Here is a 22604-nt window from a genome sequence, read left to right as displayed (position 1 = left end):
GCAATAAATATTTTTGTTGTAATCTTTATTATACATTGTAAGTCTCAAGGCTTCCAAGTTAAGGGTTTTCTCGGGGTCTGTAATATATTTTTCTGTTTCTTTTCCTTTTTTACTGCACTTAGAATTTAAGAATCGCACTGAAGGGTCACAGGTTAACGATCTTGCGTATTTGAACGTGTCGTATGTTACATTTGCTTTATGAATTAAAACAAAAAGGAAGATAAGAAAATATATAGCAGTTGCCAATTTAGTTAAAAAGAAAAGCTAAGACTACAATTTGTAGGCTAATCCAAGGAAACAATTGCCAATAAATTTATAACTAGAAAAGGTATGTGTGTCTGTGTTTGTGTGCAAGGGATACAGGGGCAACAGATTAATGTTTATGCGTGTGTGGGTGTGTTAAGTGTGGACTGATCTATTGATTTCTCTAATTTGCCTTGTTGAGCACATGCATTATTTGCTTGGAGACAATAGCTGTGGCCTCTGTGGCATTTGGTATCAGAAATCGATCCATATCGGTTATGAGCAAACCATCACCGTCGGGAAAACCGTATTTGAATGTTATCAAATCGCGATGTCGCTTCTTGGCGGTGATCTTCACAATGCTAGCGAGTGGACGACGCACCATGATCTGGGCCTGGCCCCGTCCCAATTCGCGTAGCACCACCAAATGTGTGGGCGTTATAATTAGATGGCTATCGTACATATAGCCATTGATGTGTACGTCCTGGCATTTGAATGCGTTTATAATGTCCGCCGTCTTGAAATATTGATTGAGATTGACAATCTCTTTGCTAACGCCAGCGGGCTGAGGTGCATCCTTTTCCGCTGGATCGTAAGCGTCCTCGTTCTCATCATCGATGCTGAAAACCGGCGCCACATTGCGATAGCGTTTGCCATTGCGCTCCTTGGCGCTGACATGACGTTCCTGCACCGCATGTGTTTGGCCAGCGCCATTGCCGGTGGCTCCACTTGCGCCAGCACCGGCGCCATTCGAATTGGGATTTACAATGATGTCCATCAGTCGGCCTTTAACCTCGGCTGATTTTGATTTCATGGCTGCGGAGAATTTACTGAATAGATCTGTAGATGAGGGTGTCGATACCTTGAGCATCGTTGACTTGGACTGTAAATGAAAAGGAATTAATTTAGGCTATGACTGGATAGACTTGACTTCGCTTACCTGCTTGGCATTGTGCTGCTGGCACACGAGACATTTGCTGACACTGTGATCCTCCAGGCAGTCGGCCATGTGCTCGCCGAAGTAATCGTGAATGGAGGCATAGCCGCCGGTTAGCAAGGACACGTAGTGTGTGTTTTTTTGCAGGAATGAAGCCACCACCATGTGCGTATATTGATCCTCTTCCACACGGCCGCTGCCCATAAAGCACAAATGTTCGCCGCCCGCATTAGAATTGACTTCGATGGCCTGTTTCTGGGCGGTGAGCAGACCCTGGACGGCAGTGGCAAAGGCCACTGGCTCCTGCAGCATCAAATTGCAGTCGAGATGAAATGCCGTGGACAAATGGCCCGCATTGTACTGTTCGGCTGGACGGCAGTCCACAAGAAAGAAACGTACGGAATCCTGCACTGGAAACTCTGTGGCCGAATTCTCGACTAGTTCATAGACGGAAACGGGCAGACACAATGCCTGGGACACCTTATTGGACTCCTCCTGGCTGCGCGGCGTATCATTCTGTTTGCCATAAAGAGCCTTCAGATAATCTGTCTTGAAGGACGTTGGGGTTTTAAGTGCATAGTACTGGGCGAGTGAGCAGAAGTCTGGCACATCGTCCACCTCCAGGGCGCAAGGCATGTTGATAAGAAACTTGATGATCTCCTCTTTCGTGGAGTCCTTCATGGACATAATCTGTTCGCGTCCATTAATTAAAATAATCAAAGCCAGAAAGAAGACCATAAATGGATCTGCATTCTGGAAATACAAATCCCACATGGCAATAATCACAGACAGACTGCTGCAGGACGCGAAGAGCGATTGAAACCACGTCAAGGAGTACAGATCCGGTGTGATCTTTTTGGTGTCCAGCACAGTGCATAGTTCCGGATCGTGATAGAGCAACAGCAAACGAAATACATGGAAGACATTGCCCTTAGGTTTGCAGCCTTTGGGTATATACGTATCCCGTATGGCCTCGAATATATTGAAGGTGTCCGATCGATTCAATTTGAGCGCGAAGAGCGGCAACAGCAGCTCGATCCAACCATTATCTGGCTCATATTGCAAATTGCGATTCTTGCAATAGAAGGTCATTATCGATTCCAGATCGGAGACAACCGACACTTTGTCCTCCTCATCGTTGCCCATGCGTTCCACATACCGCTGACAATCCTCGCGCAGTTGACTTTGAAAGGGCAAATCGTAGATCTCGTTGAAATGAGACATTTGATCGCTCTTATTTCGCACATCGAGACACACTTGCCAAACATCCGGACGCAAAGCCTCGGGCAGAGGCTTCCCCTGGCAAATGCTATAAATATCATTCACATTGCAGTCGTCCAGCAGTGCTGACTCCAGTTCAATTATCCTGAAATAAAGAGAAATAGGATTTTTTAATGCTATGTTATGAATCCTCAAAGAGACTGAGAGAGCGATATTTGTACGGTTAGAGCTTTCGCCCTTATAGAAAAGAGAGCTTTCAACTGATCAGTCAAGCTTTGGCCCGCCCATTTTCTCTTTCTCTCTGGTAAAGGTGAACCAATGCGTTTGTTTGCGCTTATAATTCAACGTGTCCAATTTGGCACAGCTGTTGCTGATAACATCAAAAAAGCTGCCTATCTCTTTGGCTGCTGACTCAAATAAAATGCTGGCGGTTTCTTCAGTAATGCTCGCTCACTCTGTCACACGCATTTGCATAAGGTATGCCAGCAAGGCCATTGCATAGTCCTCTTCATATTTAGCTCAGAAAAGCTATTTTACATTTTACATTCGTTTCTATTTACTACTATTCAATGTTTATTTACCACATATTCTCCTCCATGGCCGTGGGCCCCACATATACAGTTTCACGGCTGGAAAATTTATCTTCGATTGAGTTTGTTTTTTGTCAATCTATTGCGCACTTTTTAGTTGGTGCAATAGGCTAGTACGCATTTTAATATGCTTATAAATGTTGAATTTCGTTAAGATTCGCCAAAAATGTCTTTACTTTGTATGAGTTAATGTTTTCTTATTGGAAGTCGTTTTGGTGGTGGCTCACCGATTACTGCCGATAAGTGTCTAAGCAACAAATCAGAAGAAATGCCAACTTTTTTTCTGCCCAGTGTCACCCAGTCGTTGTGAATGCTCAAATTGGTAGTCCGCTGGCAAAATTCAAGCATAACATTTAATTTCAAACGATTTAACAATTAATGCATCTACTGCTTATTTAGTGAACAATAGATCATATTAAACGAGGACAATCGTTTTCTTTAAAGGAAATTAATTGCTAAGCAGTGGGCAGCTGGTATAACGTGTAATTTGAAGTAAGGTAGGTTTTTGGGGTAAGTGCACCCGAGCCCACGCACACACGCACACATGCAAACACAAACACTACACACACAAAGACGTACAGGCAAATACAATTTGCAAAAACAATAGCGTTTACGCTGTTTTTGCCTGTGTAACTAATGGCACATATATTATATTTATGTGCATGTAGCTGCACATTCTGATGCAGCCTTCACCTAAATAATGCATCTATTGATTTTGCATATGCATTTCTGTTGCATTGCCAAGCGGCATTACTTGCAAGATTTACGTGCGCTTCACTGTGCATGTATGTGTGTGCATGTGTGTGTTTTTTGACCTCTCGAGTCAACAGCCAGCAACAGCTGTCCTGCCGCTCCAGTTTGGCTACATAACTCACACCCCCTCCGCACCTTTTCCGCTTTTAGAGCGTTTTGTTAACAATTGCGTGTTCTTTGTCATTGCATTTATGCCGCAGTTGCAGCCACGTGTGTCGCTTGGCATTTGCATAGCATCACGTACATATTACCTTTTTTCTTCACAATGATACCCTACACTTATAAATTTTCGAAATAAGGCGTATTGCAAACAAATTGATAAAGCGGAAGTTTTTTTAACTTATGCGTTATTCTTACTCATATCAATATATCCCATATCCATTGTGTTACTAAACAGGGTATGTGTGAAGAATCGAAATGTATCTAGTTTCTTGATTAGCGTTGACAGATAAGCCTGTCTAAATACAGCAGACTTGAGTGACATAGATATGGGTATATATTACGGTTATTCACAGGGTATGCCTAAATTGATTACTTGAAACTTAAACTATTTTTTTTACTTGCTTTGTAATTCTGTTTTAATTGCATTTTCTTTGTTTGTCACCCAGATGAAACAAGGCTCTGCAACAAGTGGCACCAACAACAACAACTCGTTCGGCAACAACATCATTAACAACAACAACACCGACTTTGAACAACAGTTGCAGCCGCAACAGCAACTATCGAAATTAACTCATATTGTTAGTGAATGGGATGAGGGGATCATATTTGATGTGGATGATCCAGACTTTTGCCCCGGCCCTTCAACCGTCGTCATTGACAGGCTGACAACAGCCACGAATAGCTGTGCGGCAGCGTTAAGGAATCTGAATTTGATAGGTAAATAGAGAATGATTATCAGCAATTGATTAACACTACGTAGCTAGTAACAAGGGGAAAGTGAAATATTAATATAATATATAAATATATAGTTTACTTTAACATCATTTACTTAACATGGCATGCTACTGTTAATAACAGCATATTCAGTTTTCAAGCTTAACTTCATTTGAACGCATCGTCTAACAATAGGTTAATAAAAGGTTATTGTTTTCATTGAATCTTCTTAAATATAAGAAGCAAGGAAATTTTTGCGAATTTCGACATATGGCATTGTTATGAATGCCATCTGTTCAAATCCTCTTATAACAAGACATTTTGGCACACAATTTTATAATCTTTGACCTTAAAGAGCAAAATTGATAAGAATTTGTCAGAAGTTACCCTAGTTCTTGATTAAAAACAAAACAAAACAAAAAACAATTAGGAATTGTTGAGATTTTTTCTTAAATTGAATAATTTCATTGAACATTTTGGTGAATGAACGGAAATCTATATATAAACCGGTTCAGGGATGTTCAAAAGACAATTTATCTTCTTCACTTTTGGCACTCGTGCTTAAAATACTATTAATAATATATGTTGATCTTTTTAAGAAATCGTAATATGTTAGCTAACAGTTGTATGTTAATTATTACGCAATGTAAAAGCTTTTACTATGTTAGATAACACAACTATGTTAAGGATCATTAGATAAGAAGAAATGTTAAAGCCAACAGCAACTGCTATTAACGACTGCTGTTAACTAGCACATATGCAAAATTATCCAAGTTGCTTAATAGAAATGCACTTATCAATAGAAGTACGTGGGACAAAGCTAGTTTTGCTTAACCCATAAACGTTACCTTACCCACAAAATATGCAGTTAACTTTTTTATTGGTCCACTGCTGGGGTTACCCCGGTATAGTCTAACTAGAATTTCTATTAATAGAGAATAATATGTACTAGATGCTTTACAATGCTGACTTATATTTGCGCACGTTGTTGGTACGTTTTATTTATAGACTCTCAGGTCTAGACAAGATTTGCGAATAAATTAGCGGTACAAATATTTACGATTGATGTGCTGATAGACCTAAAGCTGGAATTTTTTAACATTGTGACAAGCGTGGCAGCTAGTTGTTTATGTATATACTTCTGGACATCGGTCTAGCTTATCAGCTGCGTGTTTTTCCAGCGTCGTGCCATTAACAGGTGCGTGGGCGTGGCAAATACATAAGTAAGATTATACTTTATATATGGTATATACTGATATATATACTTTATCCATATCGCGTCCCTGTGCTCTTTGTGCGACCCACTTGCAATTATTTTACTCATTTTTTGATTCCATTTTATATGGGCGAGCGGAAACTGGTGCACACTTTTATTAACATCAATTGCTAGCGATAGTGAGCTTTATCGCTCAAGTGGATGCCACACTCTAGTATATAATGCCAAATATGCTGGCTATCAATTTATATTAGACCATTTCTTGCTGATTTCGATTCGCTAGTCGAAAGTTCAAACTTGAGTATTTCTCATCGCTTATGTCTGGGACAATAATCGATAACATATAAAAAAATCGATCGCCTTTTATATATAACTGAGTTCTCTATTTATAAATGCAATTGATTATGTGTCAGATGCAGTAATGCCTGCCTAAATATCCATCAAATTGTTGTACTAATCGAACGATTAATCATTTATAATTGCCAATCAATCAACCATTTGATGTAATTCAAGCTAAAACTAGATAATTAACTCAATGCTCAGCTATAGATATATCTGTATATACAAGATATAGCCATGGAAATTTGTGTAGAACTAACTAGTGTTTTATAAACACTTGTTCAGCAGTTATTCATCGATCAAATGTGAGGCATACTATATAAAGTTGTATATAAAATGAATTTCGAATTATATGGTACAGTAAGGCGATTATTCAGAAAACTTTATATCAATTTTTACCAAATTGATTCATAGTTTGGCGTTAAATGGAAACATCAGTCACAGAGCTTTATCGAAACCGATTAAAATAAAAACTAGTTGTAACTATTGTTTTTGTATGTGTCACATATGAAAGTGGAAAAACCAATTCAAACCAACCCGCCCACCCAGTCTATCAATTATGTACGTGTGCTGTTATGTACCTTCTCGATCATAATAGAGAAAAAATAAAGAATTCGTGTGCTGCTGGTTCTCTGGCTTGAGGTTTATCAGCGATCTGATTAACCATATAAACAAAGCGTGCGGCCCGCTTATTCACACGTTTCTGTTGTCGCTGGAAATTTATGAAATTCACGCGTTTATCATGTGACTTGCTATTCGGAACTTTTGCTCTCCTATTTGCTTAGGGGACTACGAATCGTGCAAACATTAATCACCTGCGCTGCGGAATTATGCGTGTTCATTTAACTCACTTTTTTCATTTGTTTTTTTTTTTTTTTTTTTTTTGTTGTTTTGTTGGGCAAATTATGTTTGCGTGTGGCGCTACAAAGTCCAGTATTTTCATTGTTATAGTAGAGCTCGACACGTGTGGATCGTTTAGGAAATTTATAAACTCGTCAATTACGCTAAGGCCCATGAAACAGTTGCGTGTCGGTGGGTCAGCTTTTAGAACTCGAATAGCAGGACTTGAAGTGTTAAGCAAATTTAATCTTTAAATACATCAGTTCTATTTTATGCATAGATCAATCAATAGCTTTATAACTGAACGTGACAGCTATAGATACTAAATGACATCGTAGAAAAACCTAATACTATAGTTATTAATTTATAGCTAGCAATAATTTGAGCCGACTCAGCTATGCACTACAGCGCCAGAAAATAAATGTATTATATATTTTCTGGCGCTGTAGTGCATAGCTGAGTCGACTACTCCCTCCGCAATTTTGCTTTGCTTATTCTTTAGCTTCGTTTGTTTGCTTAAGAAAAATTGGAAAAGTCAATTATCGAAGTCATCTGGGCATTTCTAAAAATAATTCTATTGCAATAAAAAAAGTGGCTTAAGAAATTCTTTTTAACATTATCACAAGTAAAATCTGAGTCAAAAAATAAATAAGCGACAAATTCTTAAATTTACTACATAAATATTTATATTTATATTGAATTTAGGATTTTATCAGCTGGAGGTTATTTTGTATAGCTTGAGCAACAGAAGTTTTTGTTTTCATTTTTTTTTTGTTGCTTTTATGATTTATTTGCTTTTGGCATCGCATTTCATATGAATGGAAAAGCAACGTGAGCAGCTATATCTTTATAATATGGCTTACTTCTATTAAATATTATATATCACAAAATGCGTGTGGTTTAAGATCTGGTCTGGCTTTGCTTTATAGATAAAATGGGCTTATATCAGCAGTTCCTTATAACTCTGTCGCTATCTAACGTTTCCTGGTATCTCAATAGACATCTTTTCAATTAGTTGGAATACATTTTATATTTTATAAATAAGTTTCTCGAGTGCTTTTCTATTCTACGGTATTTCCCAATGTAATTACGTTATCGTTAATAGACAGCCTTATCGTTCATAATGATCGTGATCATGATTTGCATGTTATCTTCGCACTTCCATTAATGAATCACAGCGCCAGCCCCAGCCCAGACAACTACACACACCACACCTTCGCCCTAATAGTTACGCTTATATCATCGAACTGTCTGCCTGTCGCTTGTTGTTTAATCAAAGATCCACCAGACATTGACCTGCTCCCAGACAGCGCACCTCACCACGTACCTCGCACCCCGCAGCTCGCTCTAAAATCGCTTTCAGTTTATTGCCGTCTCGATTATCATTTGCAAAAAGTGCTCAGAATGCACTTGGAACTAAAGTTTTTGGTCCCATGGGGCCGCAGTCCGGGGCCGTCATGCAAGTTTGCTTACATAAACGTTGCGCTTTATGCAATTGCTTATTAAAACGACAAACGTAATGACAATTTTTTTTAAATATACATATTTATATATATAAATATGTATATATATGTATGAGCGTTTTCAATTTCGCACTGTGCCAACCCCTGCCAAAGCTTTAGCCATCCCCCTGCTGCCTCACCTTCGAACTGTTGCCTCTTGCTTGATTTTGCATATGAGAAATCGTTCCGCTGTTTTTACGGTTCCCATGCTCATTATAGACAAAAACCAAATTGTATGCCACGCGCAGACTATTTATACCCTAGAATATGAAACAAAGGAGGCATATGCTTATGTTTGCTCACTTCATGCATATAGATTTTATTATTATTTTTGCATCGCTTGAATAAACTTATTTTCCATTCCTTATCTGCGTTTATAAATGAACAAATGACTTTAAGAGAAAACCACACATAATTAGACATTTTTATATAAATGTTTATCAAATATATTTATATAATTATTTTTATTATTATTATTATGTAAGATTCTAGATAAATTTGCAATCTGCATTGCAATAATGTTTACTATTTATTTGGCATTTTCATTATTAAATATTCAAAGTAAATATTTAAAAGTGAAAATTAAATGCTAAATGCTAAATAATTTCTCACTTTTTGGCTTATTTGCTTAAACCATTATCGAATATCTATGACAAAATAATAAATATTATTTGCATTTGATATACACACAAATTGTTGCATTATCATGTCGCAGATAAATCATTTCAATAATAAATTATTTAAATACTTAACAAGTCGATTTAACATTCAAATGATATATAGCTCAGCATAATGAGCTAAGTTTTCCAGTTTTTCCATGACACACTCAATTTTATTATTATTATTTGTTAAGGCTGTGCTAGAATTTGTTGCCAATTACATAGGTAAATAATATGTTAATTGATTTTCTTTGACGTTCCATGGTGCCAGGGTGTGCTGAACTTTGTATTACTTTCGCTTGAATAATATGGAAAGTATAATGACATATATAGTATATAGATAAATTTTATTACTGCGCATATCATATTATATATATACTTATTAATCTGAAGCTAATGTTTAGACAGTTGCATTATATGGCTTGGCAATTGTATGTAGTATATACAGGTGTGTTCACAAAAATAGTAGTAGTATATATATATATATATATATATATATATATATATATAATAAAAAATATATAGTTGTTATTGCTTATATATAAATATATGGTTATATCTTGTTACTGTGTTATTATACGTATATATATGAAGCATACCAAAAGTTTCCTATGTTTATATTTATATATATATATATTGGGTATAAATATGTATATATCAATATCAGATATCATTAATTCACTGCTGGGAATATTATTTGTATGAGAAATATGTTTCTCACATAAAAACCGTGAATGTCTCTCTATAAAATCTTCAATCTGATGTAATCTGCTGCCCCAATGGGTATCTAGTTAGTCGTTTGGCATCGTTTAGTTGCGTTTTGTCCACTTTATGAGTATTTTTTTTCGCTTATTTTTTGGTTTATTTGAAATGTTGACATCAACAACATCAGCCCATGCGACACGCTGACGAGGGGGCGGGGTTGGCCAGCCATGCGCCAAGCCCATTGCCTCAGCCTCAGCCTGGCTGGCAGTGTTGTTGCTTTAGTTTTTTTATACATTTTATTTTGAGCTGCTGATAAGACGTCATGTCCACGCGTCGCCTCAAATTGCGCTGTGGTCAGGTCCACAAAAAAAAAAAATATTAAATACAAAAAAAACCTGAGAAAATGCAATTCGATGATAGAGTTTGACCTTTTTGTCGCCTGTGTCTGTGTGTGTCATGCTATAATGTGGCATGAAGTGTTATGATCCGTAGTGCCAGTTGGCGCCAGTATACATATATTTAATATATACATATATATACATATATATATATATATATGTATATATATTTATATGTATATATCTCGGCCTCTAACCGATTCGTTTGGGTGACAGCCGGTTATAACCTCAACAGCGCGTCAAGTAACCAGAAACCCGTTACTTGAGCCACTGTAACAAAGCTTCGGTGTTTGGCGGTGCTGCCCTCTAATACCATCGCGACGAGTGTCAATGGAACGTGCGCCAATGTGGTTCACTTGAGAGTCGAGTCAAGCCGAGCCGACCCGGACCGCCCGCCCGACCGCCCCTTCCCCACCTCGCTTCACTTGGCATTCACACGAGCTCAGGGCTGGAGCACATTTCAAGGGGCTGGCTGGGTCATTCAACAACGCATTCTTCACTACAAAGGTATCACTATAGAGTACAGTAAAAGACGCAATTAGCGAACAACTGAATGTTCTCGCAACAATGCATATATATATATATATATATATATATAATAATAGAGCAAGTGCTTTGAGCTCAGACTTGCACCTTGATTGTTGCCTTTAGCCAGCTTTCACTGTATATGCTATGCTCTGCTTGTATGTATTGATTTCCATTTAAATTGCGCTTCATTCATTCATTGCAGCTCTTCATTGTTTTATCAATTTACAATTTTAACACACACACAGACAGACACACTAACACACACACACACACACAGTCTGGCATCAGTTAAGTCGTACGACGAATAACGACAAACGACTACGACATTATATTTAGTAGCAATCGGTTTAAACTGGAAACTTAACTCATCTCTCTCTCAGTATGTGTTTGTGTGTGTGTGTGATGGGCGTGTGTGTGCATTGTATAAACGATTCGTGCGACGCAAATCTAACACAAATGCCAAAGCGAGAGATGCTCACAATGATGATGCTTCATGATGACGTCGGCCAGTCAAAAAGCATAAAAGAACGTCAACTAAATAGTCGGTCAGATCACTTGAGCTGTCAGAGATTTGCTATATACACACGTCTATATATACATATATATTTAAATATGTGGCTGAGGCCAGCTTTAGCTAGCCTTAAGCCCTGCTTAGTCCGGACTTAAGAAAACTTGTCACGTGTAATTAGCGAGAATTGTCGTCAATTTGCATCAAATAATTAAGTGTGAAGCCAGACTAAACTGTTAATTGCACTGTTTACCCAATTTCGACTTCAAGATATTAAACTGCATCATTAGTTTAAGAAATACAACACGACACAACGTCGTGATATGCAACGAGCACTGAAAAAAGCTGTAGAGCTTGTGTCTGAAGGGCGAGTGGGCCTAAAGTGTTAGATGATTCGGTTTAAAGTTAGAATCTTGAGGCTATGCGCATCTAGAACTATCATATGCATAATTCCAGAGCATTGATTACCTGTAATAATATTGATTTTTTTAAGTTTTTGACTTAAGGATCAAAGTTTCAACCTTTGAAGGTCGTCTAAGGCCTAAGTGCTTAAGATTCGGCTGAGGCTCGATTTAAATATCTTGTGAGTTTATGAATATAGATAACTATGTATAAGAGCTGTCTCATACTAGTTATTAAAGCTTTTTATATTCAGAAACACAGATATATAATTCGAGGCCAAAGTCTAGTAAACTAGGCTTAAAAGATTTCTTTTACCAGTTTTAAGTTCTCATACAATGCGCAACTATGGCAGTTGTAACCAAATTTGTACCTAGTTTTCTATATTTAGAAGCTCAGGTTTTATATAGTCTAAAGAACAAAAAGTTATTCCCTTAAAAACTCAATTGATATTCAAATTGAATTTCTCTACAAATATACTTTGGGGTGTAGCCCAAAGGGAACCCTAGACTAGTTGTGTCTAGGTATTATTTTACTATTCGATTGCGCACTAAGTGATGCAAATGGGGTTCAGATAATAGGAAATATATATATATATATATATATATATATATATACTTGGACTTTACAATGTTCAATGTTCGCGTGTGGGGCAATTCCTATATGAAATACAATACTCAAAGTACAAATATTAAAAGTATTGCAATCTGTTCAACACATATATGTATATGGGTATACTGTGACGTCAGGCACTGCCCAGGAGGGTATTTATAACAATTCCTAAAAAATTCTATTCGCATATGTGGGGTTAACAATGAATACAGCTTCTATATATAAACATGATTTGGCGTGAATATAGAGAGACTGTGCGCTCCCAGTGCATAATGGATTTATTGTATCATAAATAAAGCCGTAAATTGAGTTTATCATAATATAAGCAAGTATCACATGACTACTTAAGTAAGCAATTCTCTAGATCGCATCTATTTGGAAGAGTTTTCTAGAAATATGATGAAAAACATTTGCACAATTTCAAATATATAATTGATTAGGCTTACAGCAAAAACAAAGCTAATCAATAACTAACAGAGCAAAGAAATTGTTATTTTCTAATCAATTTTTACTGTTGTTTTTGTACCCCTTTCTTTGTTTAGCTGAGATAAAGACATAATTGATTTCGGCAATGTACAAAGCGTTCGTATTACTTTCCTGCATACTAAATAGCTTACTCACCGAAATTCACATTGTGTTTAGCGCTAAATGCCAGCTGACATGCCCCCACATTATCGCCAATCCATAAACGATCGATTACGATAAGGCCTTGGCCTATGTAATTTATCAATATCTAATAACATTGCAACTTTTATGACAAATGCTTTCGAAATATGGTCGCAATTGTAAATATAATAACATATATTGGCTTAGCAGGTGTTTTTTCGCTCTTCTGACTTTAATCTATTTGTGGGGTTTTGTTTCTGACCAGCATCAAGATGTTACGTATATATATATATATATATATATATAGCTTTGTATTACAATTTCTTCCAGTTGCTGTTACACCTGTGCGCAAAGCATGTTAACAGGTGTTGAGGTCTACGTAGCTCTTCTGATTGCCCTAAACAAGTTTGAAGTTAACCAAGATTTGCACACAGACAGACTAACAGCTGTTAAGTTAGCTAACTGTTAGCCACAGAAGCAGCAACTGTACTGTGTAGGCTAACAGCTGTTGGCTTGTCTACTCTATGTTAACGTTAGGCATCGTGTTTTCTTGTGTATTCGAAAACTAGTTCGTCTAGTTTAAACTGAATTATTTATTGTCTAGGCAGTTTTTCAATTCTTATACAATTACTTATTTTATGTAGATCATTTTATCCATGAAAGCATGCAAATTTCTATAGAATAACTAATGCGAAAATTCCAAGTACAGGGAACTCGTAAAAAGAGACTGATCAAAGTTCAAGGTTACAGAATTTTCACTGCAAATGCGCCCTCCCGACCCGTCGGTTGGTCACTCGTTCGTTCGGTCATATATAATTCGCACACTTCTAATTGCCATTGTCAACAGCTGCTTTCGCATTGGCTTTCCCATGCATCTATCTATCAGCTCGTGAGTTAATAGCTAATTTTTTATTTCCCCTTTATATATATATATATTTTTTTTTTTTTTTGGTTTCTACTTCCCTCAATGGAAGATTTATGCATATATTGAGTCGTAATAAGCTTAGACTAACTACACTTAGTTATATTTTTCCTCCATTAATTAAGTAAACAATTGTTGGAATTTTTGTGTGCTCCGGTCTAACAACGAGGGAAGCCCGCAAAATATTTGAATACACACACAAATATATAATAAAACTCGTTTAGATTTGCGTTGAACTCATTAGCATTTGATTGGGGCCCCATTAATTTGGAATTTCTCAGTTCAGTATTAATAGTTAATGTATGCGGCTTTTAGAGTTCCTCGTAAAGTCGTGAATCATCCATTCATCACTGATCACAACAAACTGCATCTGTATCTGTATCTGTAACTGTAACTGTATCTGTATTTGTATCTGTATCTGTATCTGTATCTGTATTTGTATCTTCTACATGAATTGCTTTTATTTATTTTTGGGGGTGTTTTGTTATTGTCTTTGCTTTTCCGGTTTTTTTTTTGCGCATTGACGTCAACATTTGCAGGGCACATCTGATCGTAGCTTTTAGCCATAGCATGTCACACCTCACCACACCATACAGATCCATCCGTTCCATGCATATGTATTTATTTATTTACACAAATCGCATAACAATTGAAAGCCACTTGCAGGAGCAGCTTTGTTTGCGTAGCTGCGTCTCAAAGAAACAAAAAAAAACGAGCTGCTTCAACTGACTGCAGACTTAAAGAGGAAGCGCATGTCTTCAAGCAGCACTTGTTCGTCTACGAGTGTATCGTAATATCTGATAGTATCTGTTACCGTTTAGCGTATGCGCATATCTTCAAATTTGACGAGGGCTGCTTGAAGCGTACGCATGTGCATCCAGGAAAGTGGGAAGAGGTCGAAATACTTTGTTGGAAAACTGCTAGCTAATGTATGTAGCTGCTTAAGGTTTAATGGGATTGTGTCTATGAAAGTGGAATATTGCTGAAAAGTAGAGCTCGATTACATCATCATCAGAATCAAATACTTTGCTAAGAAATAACTTAACTAGAATATAGATACAATAATCTTGACTAGAAGAGTTCGAGCAGTTTGTATCTATAAGACAGAATATAGATAAAATACTTCAGTGGAAAAGTGCTCAAATAGGCTTATGTTGAAGGAGTGGGAAGGAAGGAGTAGTGTTTGTATCTATGAGTGTACGTAATTAATACGCAATATATAATTTATATAATATAATCTGTGATATCTTAATATAATATATCCAAAATTATATTCAGTCAACTCATTTCATTTTATAATATTCTTGCTCACGAGCGGCTAATGATAGTTGTTTTTGCTATATAATTTCACGATTAAACTAATTAGAGAATGTTCTAATAATTTTAGAAAATTATAGATATTTCTTTGGTAATTATATTTATATATATCTATATATGAATAATAGAAAATAGTAAATGAGTCAACTCATTTCATCTTTCTAATATTTCTTAGTAAAAATGTTATTGATCTTAAGAAATAAGCATAGATTTTATGCCTACAATTTCTACTATACTATTCGAATTACAACGTAGAGTACTACTCTTGCTTCTAGAAAAGCCTATTGATTTTTCTAATATATTTTTCTAATACCACGTTTTCACAAAACTTCCCGATTTCACAAAAGATTTCACAACACTTAAATAGAAGCAATTGCAGTTGCTCTCAGGGCTATAACCTCTACATGCAGCCACAACTTGAGCTACCTGGGCATGCATATACACACATATATACGTATATTCATCTGCATTGTATATGTATGTAAATATTTCTGCATCTCAAGCAGGTAACTCAAATATGTGCCAACAAATAACGAACGTAGCTGAACACTTAATAACTTTTTAAAAGGTTTGCAATATGTTGTTTAAATATTATTTGGTTCGTCTTGTTATATATGTGCATATGTATTTATATAAGTATATATTGTTGAGGATTGCTTGTCCGTGGGTTATTGGTTCATATTAATATCGTTCACGTTTGTTGACTGACGCAATCTTTTGAACGCAGCGGAGAGGTGTCTTTCAAGTAATTGCCGCGCGACCTTCTCCGATGACAATGGTTTTCTATCCCTCTCGTAACCCCGCTGAAACAAAAAAATATATGTATATATAAATAATATCAACAAATGAATAAATCTGCCCCCAACAATGTGAAACTGCGACGCATGCAAAAGTTGAATGTCAGTCAAAAAAGAAGAGAAGGAAAAAACGATGCCTTAGGAATATGGAAAAAAGTGAGAGAACGAACAGTTTGATGATCATCATGAGCACATTTTCTAGCCTTTCTAAATAAACATCAATTGTTTATAATATAAATACTATTGTTGTGTGTATGTGTGTGTGTGTGTGTCTGTGTCTGCCTTTCTGTTTATAGTTTTATAGTTGGGACGTTGACGTTGGCGTCGCTGCTGAATTGCATTATTTTTGGCGAGGGTCACTTTTGAGTTGATCTTCTAGCTGTGCTGCTCCGTTTTTTCGTAGACCCCAGCGAAATTTGAGCTACGACGCGACGCGCGACTCGTGTAGACAGCAAACAGAAAAATGGTAAAAAAAAAAGCAATTCCTATTAATTTGCGAATATTTTGTTGCTGCTTTTTAGCACATGTGGCTGGCAATTTCCATTCGCCTCTGCTCCATATACATAACTTACATTTCGACTTTGATACCGCTCTGCAGTTTACAGTGTTTTAGATTTCATGCTACAGTTAGAGCCACGCGTCGATAAGATTATGTGGGTGTAGTTGGGTTTGTTTTAATGATTTATATTTTTGCTTTAGATAAGCATTTGGCACGGGATAATCAGTTCTCGTGAAGTCATAAAACGCAGGTCGCGCTTATTTGTGAAGTACCTGTTGTGCTGAGGATATTTACGACTATCGGTCTGGCTGTCTGTCTGTCCCTGGACTGTTGTCTACCTGTCAAAATGGCAAATATTATTTGTTATTTAAATGAAACGCTGTCATTGCTGACGCTAGTTGTTCCTCGTGGTATATTCGCTTGTCCAAATTACCTACGTCAACAACCCCTTGAGTTTACATTTAGTCAATGTATTATACTTGTTCCACGCGGCGTATACGTATTACCAAGTATTGGTATTGCCTGTGTGCCTATGGGTTTTTTAATATTTGTTGTTTTTGTTGCCTTGTGGTTTGACCGTTAAATGAACGATCGCTCTCTCTTTCTCTCTCTCCGTCTCCCATTCTCTTGCTTCTTATCGTGCTCTCATTCGCGCTGCTCTCTCTGGAAGAAACCGCAGTTGTTTTGTTTTGCTGTTTATCATCATCTTCGCCTGTTGCCAACTACATAAATACACACTTATAGTGCCAATTTGGCCAGCATCTGCTGACTTGGTTTTATGTATTTAGGTTTGTCTTGTTTCGTTTGGGCATTAACTTTGATTTACCCTATACCACGCTGTTCTGCGCTTCGCAGATTTTATATGCTCTCTGTATCTGTCTCTCTGCCGCTCTCGCTCTCTCCGTTTGGTGCGCATTTTTAAATTTCAGGCTGACAAGTTCGTTAGCTTTGCTTTGTCATGCCACTCATACACTTATGAGCATACACTCGCTCTCTCGCATTCACACTCGCGCACTCAGCAACAGCTCGCCTGCAATATCAGTGCGCTCACTTACAGTCGACTGTTGCTGTTGCTGCTATTGCTGCTATCGCTCTCTCGCTCGCACACATCCGCTCAGTTTGCTATAAAAGGCCGTCGCACTCAGCGACTTCATTTCAGTTATTTTTGTGTTGTCGTGCACGCCACTTGGTCTTTAGGCTTTTGTTGAACTAACATAGCAAGTTTAAATCAAAGAGAAATAAAACATATTTCAAATACAAAGCCCAACTATAAAAGTGTGCTGCAGCTACTGTCACAATATTTTATTGATATTTAAATCAAAGCTAATTTTGTGCGAAATTCGTGTGTTTAACTGTTGCGAAGCGCGTGTGAAAAGTTAAACAAAAAAAAACTTTAATTGCAATTTTTTATGAAAAGCAATTCCATTGTTGTCGCTTACGCAAGGCCAACTGAAACAACAATACAACTGACAATAACAGTTCAAAGCCCAATTTGGATTATTAATAGCGCCTAATTAATATTTTGCGCCGTTAGCAATCAGATATTCTGTAAAAGCAGAAATAGCAGCAACAACAAAAGCAACAAATTGTAAGTATTTCCGTGCCCAAAATAAACTCAACAGCTCAGACTCTCACACACACATACATAGAAAACTTGCATTCTGTGCTACATGTGCATGTATGTGTGTGTGTGTGTGTGCCCTTCTATAAATAAATCACATCAAATTTAATTAAATGCAACTAGTTGTGAGTTGTTGCAGGCAACCGCATTGCATGCCAAGTCTAAATATAAACAAACATATATATACATACATATATATAGTGACTGTATGCATAAAGTAAATTGAAGTTTACATTTTACAGTTGTTCGCAAAACTTCATTGCATATGCAGCTATATATATATATGTATATGATTGCATTCGCTTAACATAACATTAACATTCACATTAGCATAACATTTACATTTGCCAACTTGTTGCAGTCCTGCTTCGACACGTACCGTTAATTTGATTACAGTTTATGCGCGCAGCTTTGCTGTAGCTCTCATATGATCAGCTAAATATAGCAACAACATAAACAAAAAACCCAAACAAAAATAAAATGAGAATATTTATTTTTTTTTATGACCAGATAGCCAGCCAGACAGCCAGCCAAGTCATGTGCTGTCGCTGTGTGTCAAAAATAAAAATTTTGCAATGCTGCCAAAATCAGCAAGATTTGCACCGTGCACCTCCCTCGTAAAGCCCCTCAAATGGCAGACACGATGCTCGTGCCGACATTAAATGCGCTATAAATACAACACTGCATTATATATACAGGCATACAAACAAATCTATAGATACCTATATATATATATATATATATACATATATATATATATACGTCTCAGTTTATATGGCCTGTCACAGCAATTTAGCTGGAAACGTAAAAGTTTCAGTTTGGCACAAATTAAGACTTTATTTTAATTGTCTCAGCCGAAGTTAAATTAATGTTTACAGTGTATAAGTATAACAATAATTTGATATGACGCATCAGCAATATCCAATCCAAGTTGTAATTTGTTGTGCATGGCCTTAGCGCTCAACCGGATTTTATCGTCTTTTAGCTCTGTTTATTGCAGAATGTCATTAAATGTATATATAAATTGGCCATCAAGCTGGAAAATGTGCTAAGAGCAAGTGGATGTAGGTACAGTTGTGCCTGGCTTGTATCAATGCAATATATGTATATATATATATATATACATTTTTGACATTTAAGTGTTTTATAATACCCACACACACACTCATTTGATCATTAACTTCATACAACACTAACAACAGCTGCACAACTAGCTCGTTTACCTTCGTGCGTTTGTTTACCTGTATTTTTGTCGTACTCGTTTTGCCCCTGACATATGCCATCAAAGGGGGGAAATTCCCCCCGCGAACTGAACTCTTATATTTATCTGTGCTTATTTTTTAATGTTTTTCCTCATTTCTCGTTTTTCATTGCAGTACCAGCAGCAACTATGTCGAGTGCCAGCGTACATGCTCCCCAAATTGCCGACATTTGCAGTCCTCTCTCGTAAGTAAAAGTTATGAAGATATATGGTCAAAAGATATGTAAAAAGATTAGCTGGAGGTACAGTGATACACACACACGTACAAATGTATCTATCTATGGCCAGATTGCTCATACGCCTTGTGATTCACAGCTGAATTTAGCTTGAAGCGCCATTTCCGTTTTTATTGAATGACAACCAAATAGCGCGCGCTGTCCCCCGCGCCCCTCCTTCGCCACGCTTTGATCGTTTCAATGTGCGAAATTTTTGTGAGCTTTATAAACAAAGCCAGGGCCAGTTAGTGGGAATTGTGACTCCGACTTCGACTGTGACTGTTTAGCAGTGACTGTTAACAGTCGCTGTCAAATGATTGCTAATGCCGTCTGGCCCATTCATAATTTTGCAATCTAATCGCAAAACTGTGGGTGCAGAGTACAACAGCATTAACTAAATGCCGCATAGCTGCATTAGCTTATAGTCTGATATATTATCAAAAGCTCTCCCGTTCGTCTGCTCTCTCCTCTTCCACTCTCTGTACCGCTCTCTCTCTCTCTGTTTATCTTGTGCTCTCTTGCGCTAACAATAAACGCTGGCGACAATGCGGCGCTCACATGATCGGGCGAAAGCTGCCGTCTGTCATTGTTTTTGTTTTTGTTGTTGCTGTTGTCTGACGTTGGTACAGTCCCGAAACGCTAGCGTCGCCGTCGCCGTCGCCGTCTCGCCATCACGCAGCTCATTATCATAATCACGCCAACAGCAGCGACGCACGCCGTTCCCCAATGTCCGCCCACCAGGCAAGGTCATGGCCTGGTACGCCTGCTTGCCTTTCGCTACTGCAGGTGCGCTTCGAGGTTGACATGAGGCCCAAGATACCATGAAGTAGCAACAAGGAAATCAAATATATCATACAGTAGTATAGCTGAATAAATAATTATTCAAATATCGTCTAGCTTCAAATTATACAACTTGTTATCAGCTCGTCATCTACAGCTAATGTGCTCCTGTCTAACTGCCAACTGTAGCTAATCTGTTTACTCTGTTATCTTTTGCAGTCATCACAGCTTGGGTCTGTCTGCCTCGCTGCCCGATTTGGTGGGCAGTCCACTGGAGATCAACATGGACAGCGTGCTGACCATTGAGGAGCTGCGCCAACATTTGGGCTCGTGCTTTACATGCGGCGTCTCTTGGACCGATGATCATGTCTCGCTCGATTGCAGCGAATGCGGTGGCTACAGCCTGGAGCGTCCCTGCCCTCTGTGTGATGGCCAGTGCGGTGTGCAATGGAAACGTGACTTCGCCATGGTGAGTTGCTTGAAACCATCAGCCTCACTAAGAGTTCCATGACTAAATTCTCGATTTTTTGCTTACAGTCGCATGCATGCAGCAAAGCGCGTTGGGTTGGCGTCTGTCTGAGTTTTCCGGAAGCAATGGCTGCCGCTGTGCAACAGCTGCCCGTGGCTAGCAATGTGGCTGCAACAACCGCCACATCATGTGCCGCTGCCGCAGCGAATCAGCTGCGTCTCGCCCAGGAGCTGTGCTCGCGTCTGGAGCAGCTGTCGACGGCATCGTCATCAGCGCCCAATAAAATGACGCGTCTATGAAGCGTTCGCAGTGGGCGTAATACAGTACAGTGTTCCTTTTCAAAAAGTGTTGGCGCCACCTAAAACACAAGCACAAGCATCGTCAGCCATTAGCCATCAGCCACATGCCACATGCCACACCACAACATGAGCCAACAAAACAAACAAACATAAAGTCCACACCACATTTATTATTTTATTGCTGCATTGGAGAGAGTCGTCGTCGTCGTGGAGGAGTTGCGTTGCGTGGAGAATCTCTCTCTCCCTCTCTCACTTCATATTTAAATTAAGTGCTTAAATTAACTAAGCTTTTTTATTAGCTCTTAGTGTTTTCTTTTTTTTATTGAATTCTTCTTCTACTGAAAATATTTTGATTGATGTGCACGCGTTGAGTTTTAGCGAGAATTAATGTAGATTGTGTTGAATTAGCGTTAAGCAGTTAATTAATTATTTGTTTACACTGTAATTATGGCCACACACACACATACACACTACACTTATCTTAAAGAAGAAGAGACTACATTTAGCTTGAACTTAAGTCCAGTTTAAGCGCCTTGCTGCGCAGTGATAAAGGTGATATTAGCCAGAGAAAATGTTAAATGCAAAATATTCGTAAACAAATAGTGAATTTAATAATTGTAGTCAAATGGAGAGTCCAACGATCTAAAATAATTGTTAACATTTTTTAGTTTTTATTGTTGCTTTAACAAATTGCCAAATTTTACGCACAAATCAAAGAAGAATTTAAAAATTTATAAACAAATCGTTGGAAATATTGCAATACAGCAAAAAGAAAAAAAAAAAACAAACAAACAAATTGAACAAGAATCTTCCATAAGCCTAATGCTCAACACACAGACTCACATACACACAGAGAGAACAGCAATGCACAAAACAACACAAAGAAGAATAATATGCTAAAACGTGAAGAGAAGAGAAGAGAAGAAAAAAGAAAAACAATTGGGAAAGTAAGCATTACTCAAAAGAAAGTTGAAGATTTTCTGTGAAAATCCATATGACATATAATAATATATATACCTAGAAGTTTATACCTTATATATACAACCTATACATTTACATATATATATATATATCTACTATAGCTACATAAAGTATATACACATATATATTATATATTTTTAATGTAGAGATATGTTTTGTAAAAAGACAAAAGCATATTTTTAAAATTCAAAAATATATTCAAAAAATGCAAAAATCAATTGAAAAATGTTATAAATTACTATACTAAAAGGGGGCGTGTTCTATATAAGCTATAAGTACACACGAATTGCAGTGGAAGGCAGAGATTAACACACGCCTGGCCTTATCAACACATCTGATAATGTTACTATGGGGCTGGCACCCTTTGAAGGTTAAATTGAACAATTTCATCATCGTAACTTTAGTGAACGGCTTTAGACATCTAATCATTCCAATATATATATATATATATATATATATATATATATAAATTTGTTTTTTGTAGTACTATTTGGTTACTGCTCATAAATCT

At 37.3% G+C, this 22604-nt stretch overlaps 2 protein-coding genes across 4 annotated transcripts; one reads left to right on the top strand and one right to left on the bottom strand.

Moving 5' to 3' along the window:
* Positions 1-203: 203 nt before the first annotated feature.
* Positions 204-3234, bottom strand: LOC111599216 (TBC1 domain family member 23). Its single transcript, XM_023314814.2, has 3 exons — positions 2983-3234; positions 1184-2546; positions 204-1126 (listed from the first exon to the last, which is right to left on the bottom strand). Exons 1-3 carry the CDS (start codon positions 2997-2999, stop codon positions 428-430), a joined length of 2079 nt encoding a protein of 692 aa, XP_023170582.2. The 5' UTR covers positions 3000-3234; the 3' UTR covers positions 204-427.
* A 75-nt stretch (positions 3235-3309) lies between these two features.
* On the top strand, positions 3310-21517 carry LOC111599217 (protein pinocchio). Of its 3 annotated transcripts, none has more exons than XM_023314815.2 (5): positions 3310-3488; positions 4353-4623; positions 19465-19534; positions 20564-20813; positions 20882-21517. In XM_023314815.2, the coding sequence occupies exons 2-5, from the start codon at positions 4353-4355 to the stop codon at positions 21110-21112; spliced, it is 822 nt and encodes a 273-aa protein (XP_023170583.1). In that variant the 5' UTR covers positions 3310-3488; the 3' UTR covers positions 21113-21517. The 3 variants fall into 3 exon arrangements, with proteins under 3 accessions (XP_023170583.1, XP_023170584.1, XP_023170585.1); XM_023314816.2 differs by having other exon boundaries at positions 3310-3501; XM_023314817.2 differs by lacking the exons at positions 3310-3488; positions 4353-4623 and adding an exon at positions 17636-18055.
* The last annotated feature ends 1087 nt before the right edge of the window (positions 21518-22604 follow it).

The sequence above is a fragment of the Drosophila hydei genome, unplaced genomic scaffold (genome assembly GCF_003285905.1).
Source record: "Drosophila hydei strain 15085-1641.00,03,60 unplaced genomic scaffold, DhydRS2 tig00008114-arrow-pilon, whole genome shotgun sequence".
Taxonomy (NCBI): Eukaryota; Metazoa; Arthropoda; class Insecta; order Diptera; family Drosophilidae; genus Drosophila; species Drosophila hydei.
This window is presented reverse-complemented; position numbering and strand designations above follow the sequence as displayed.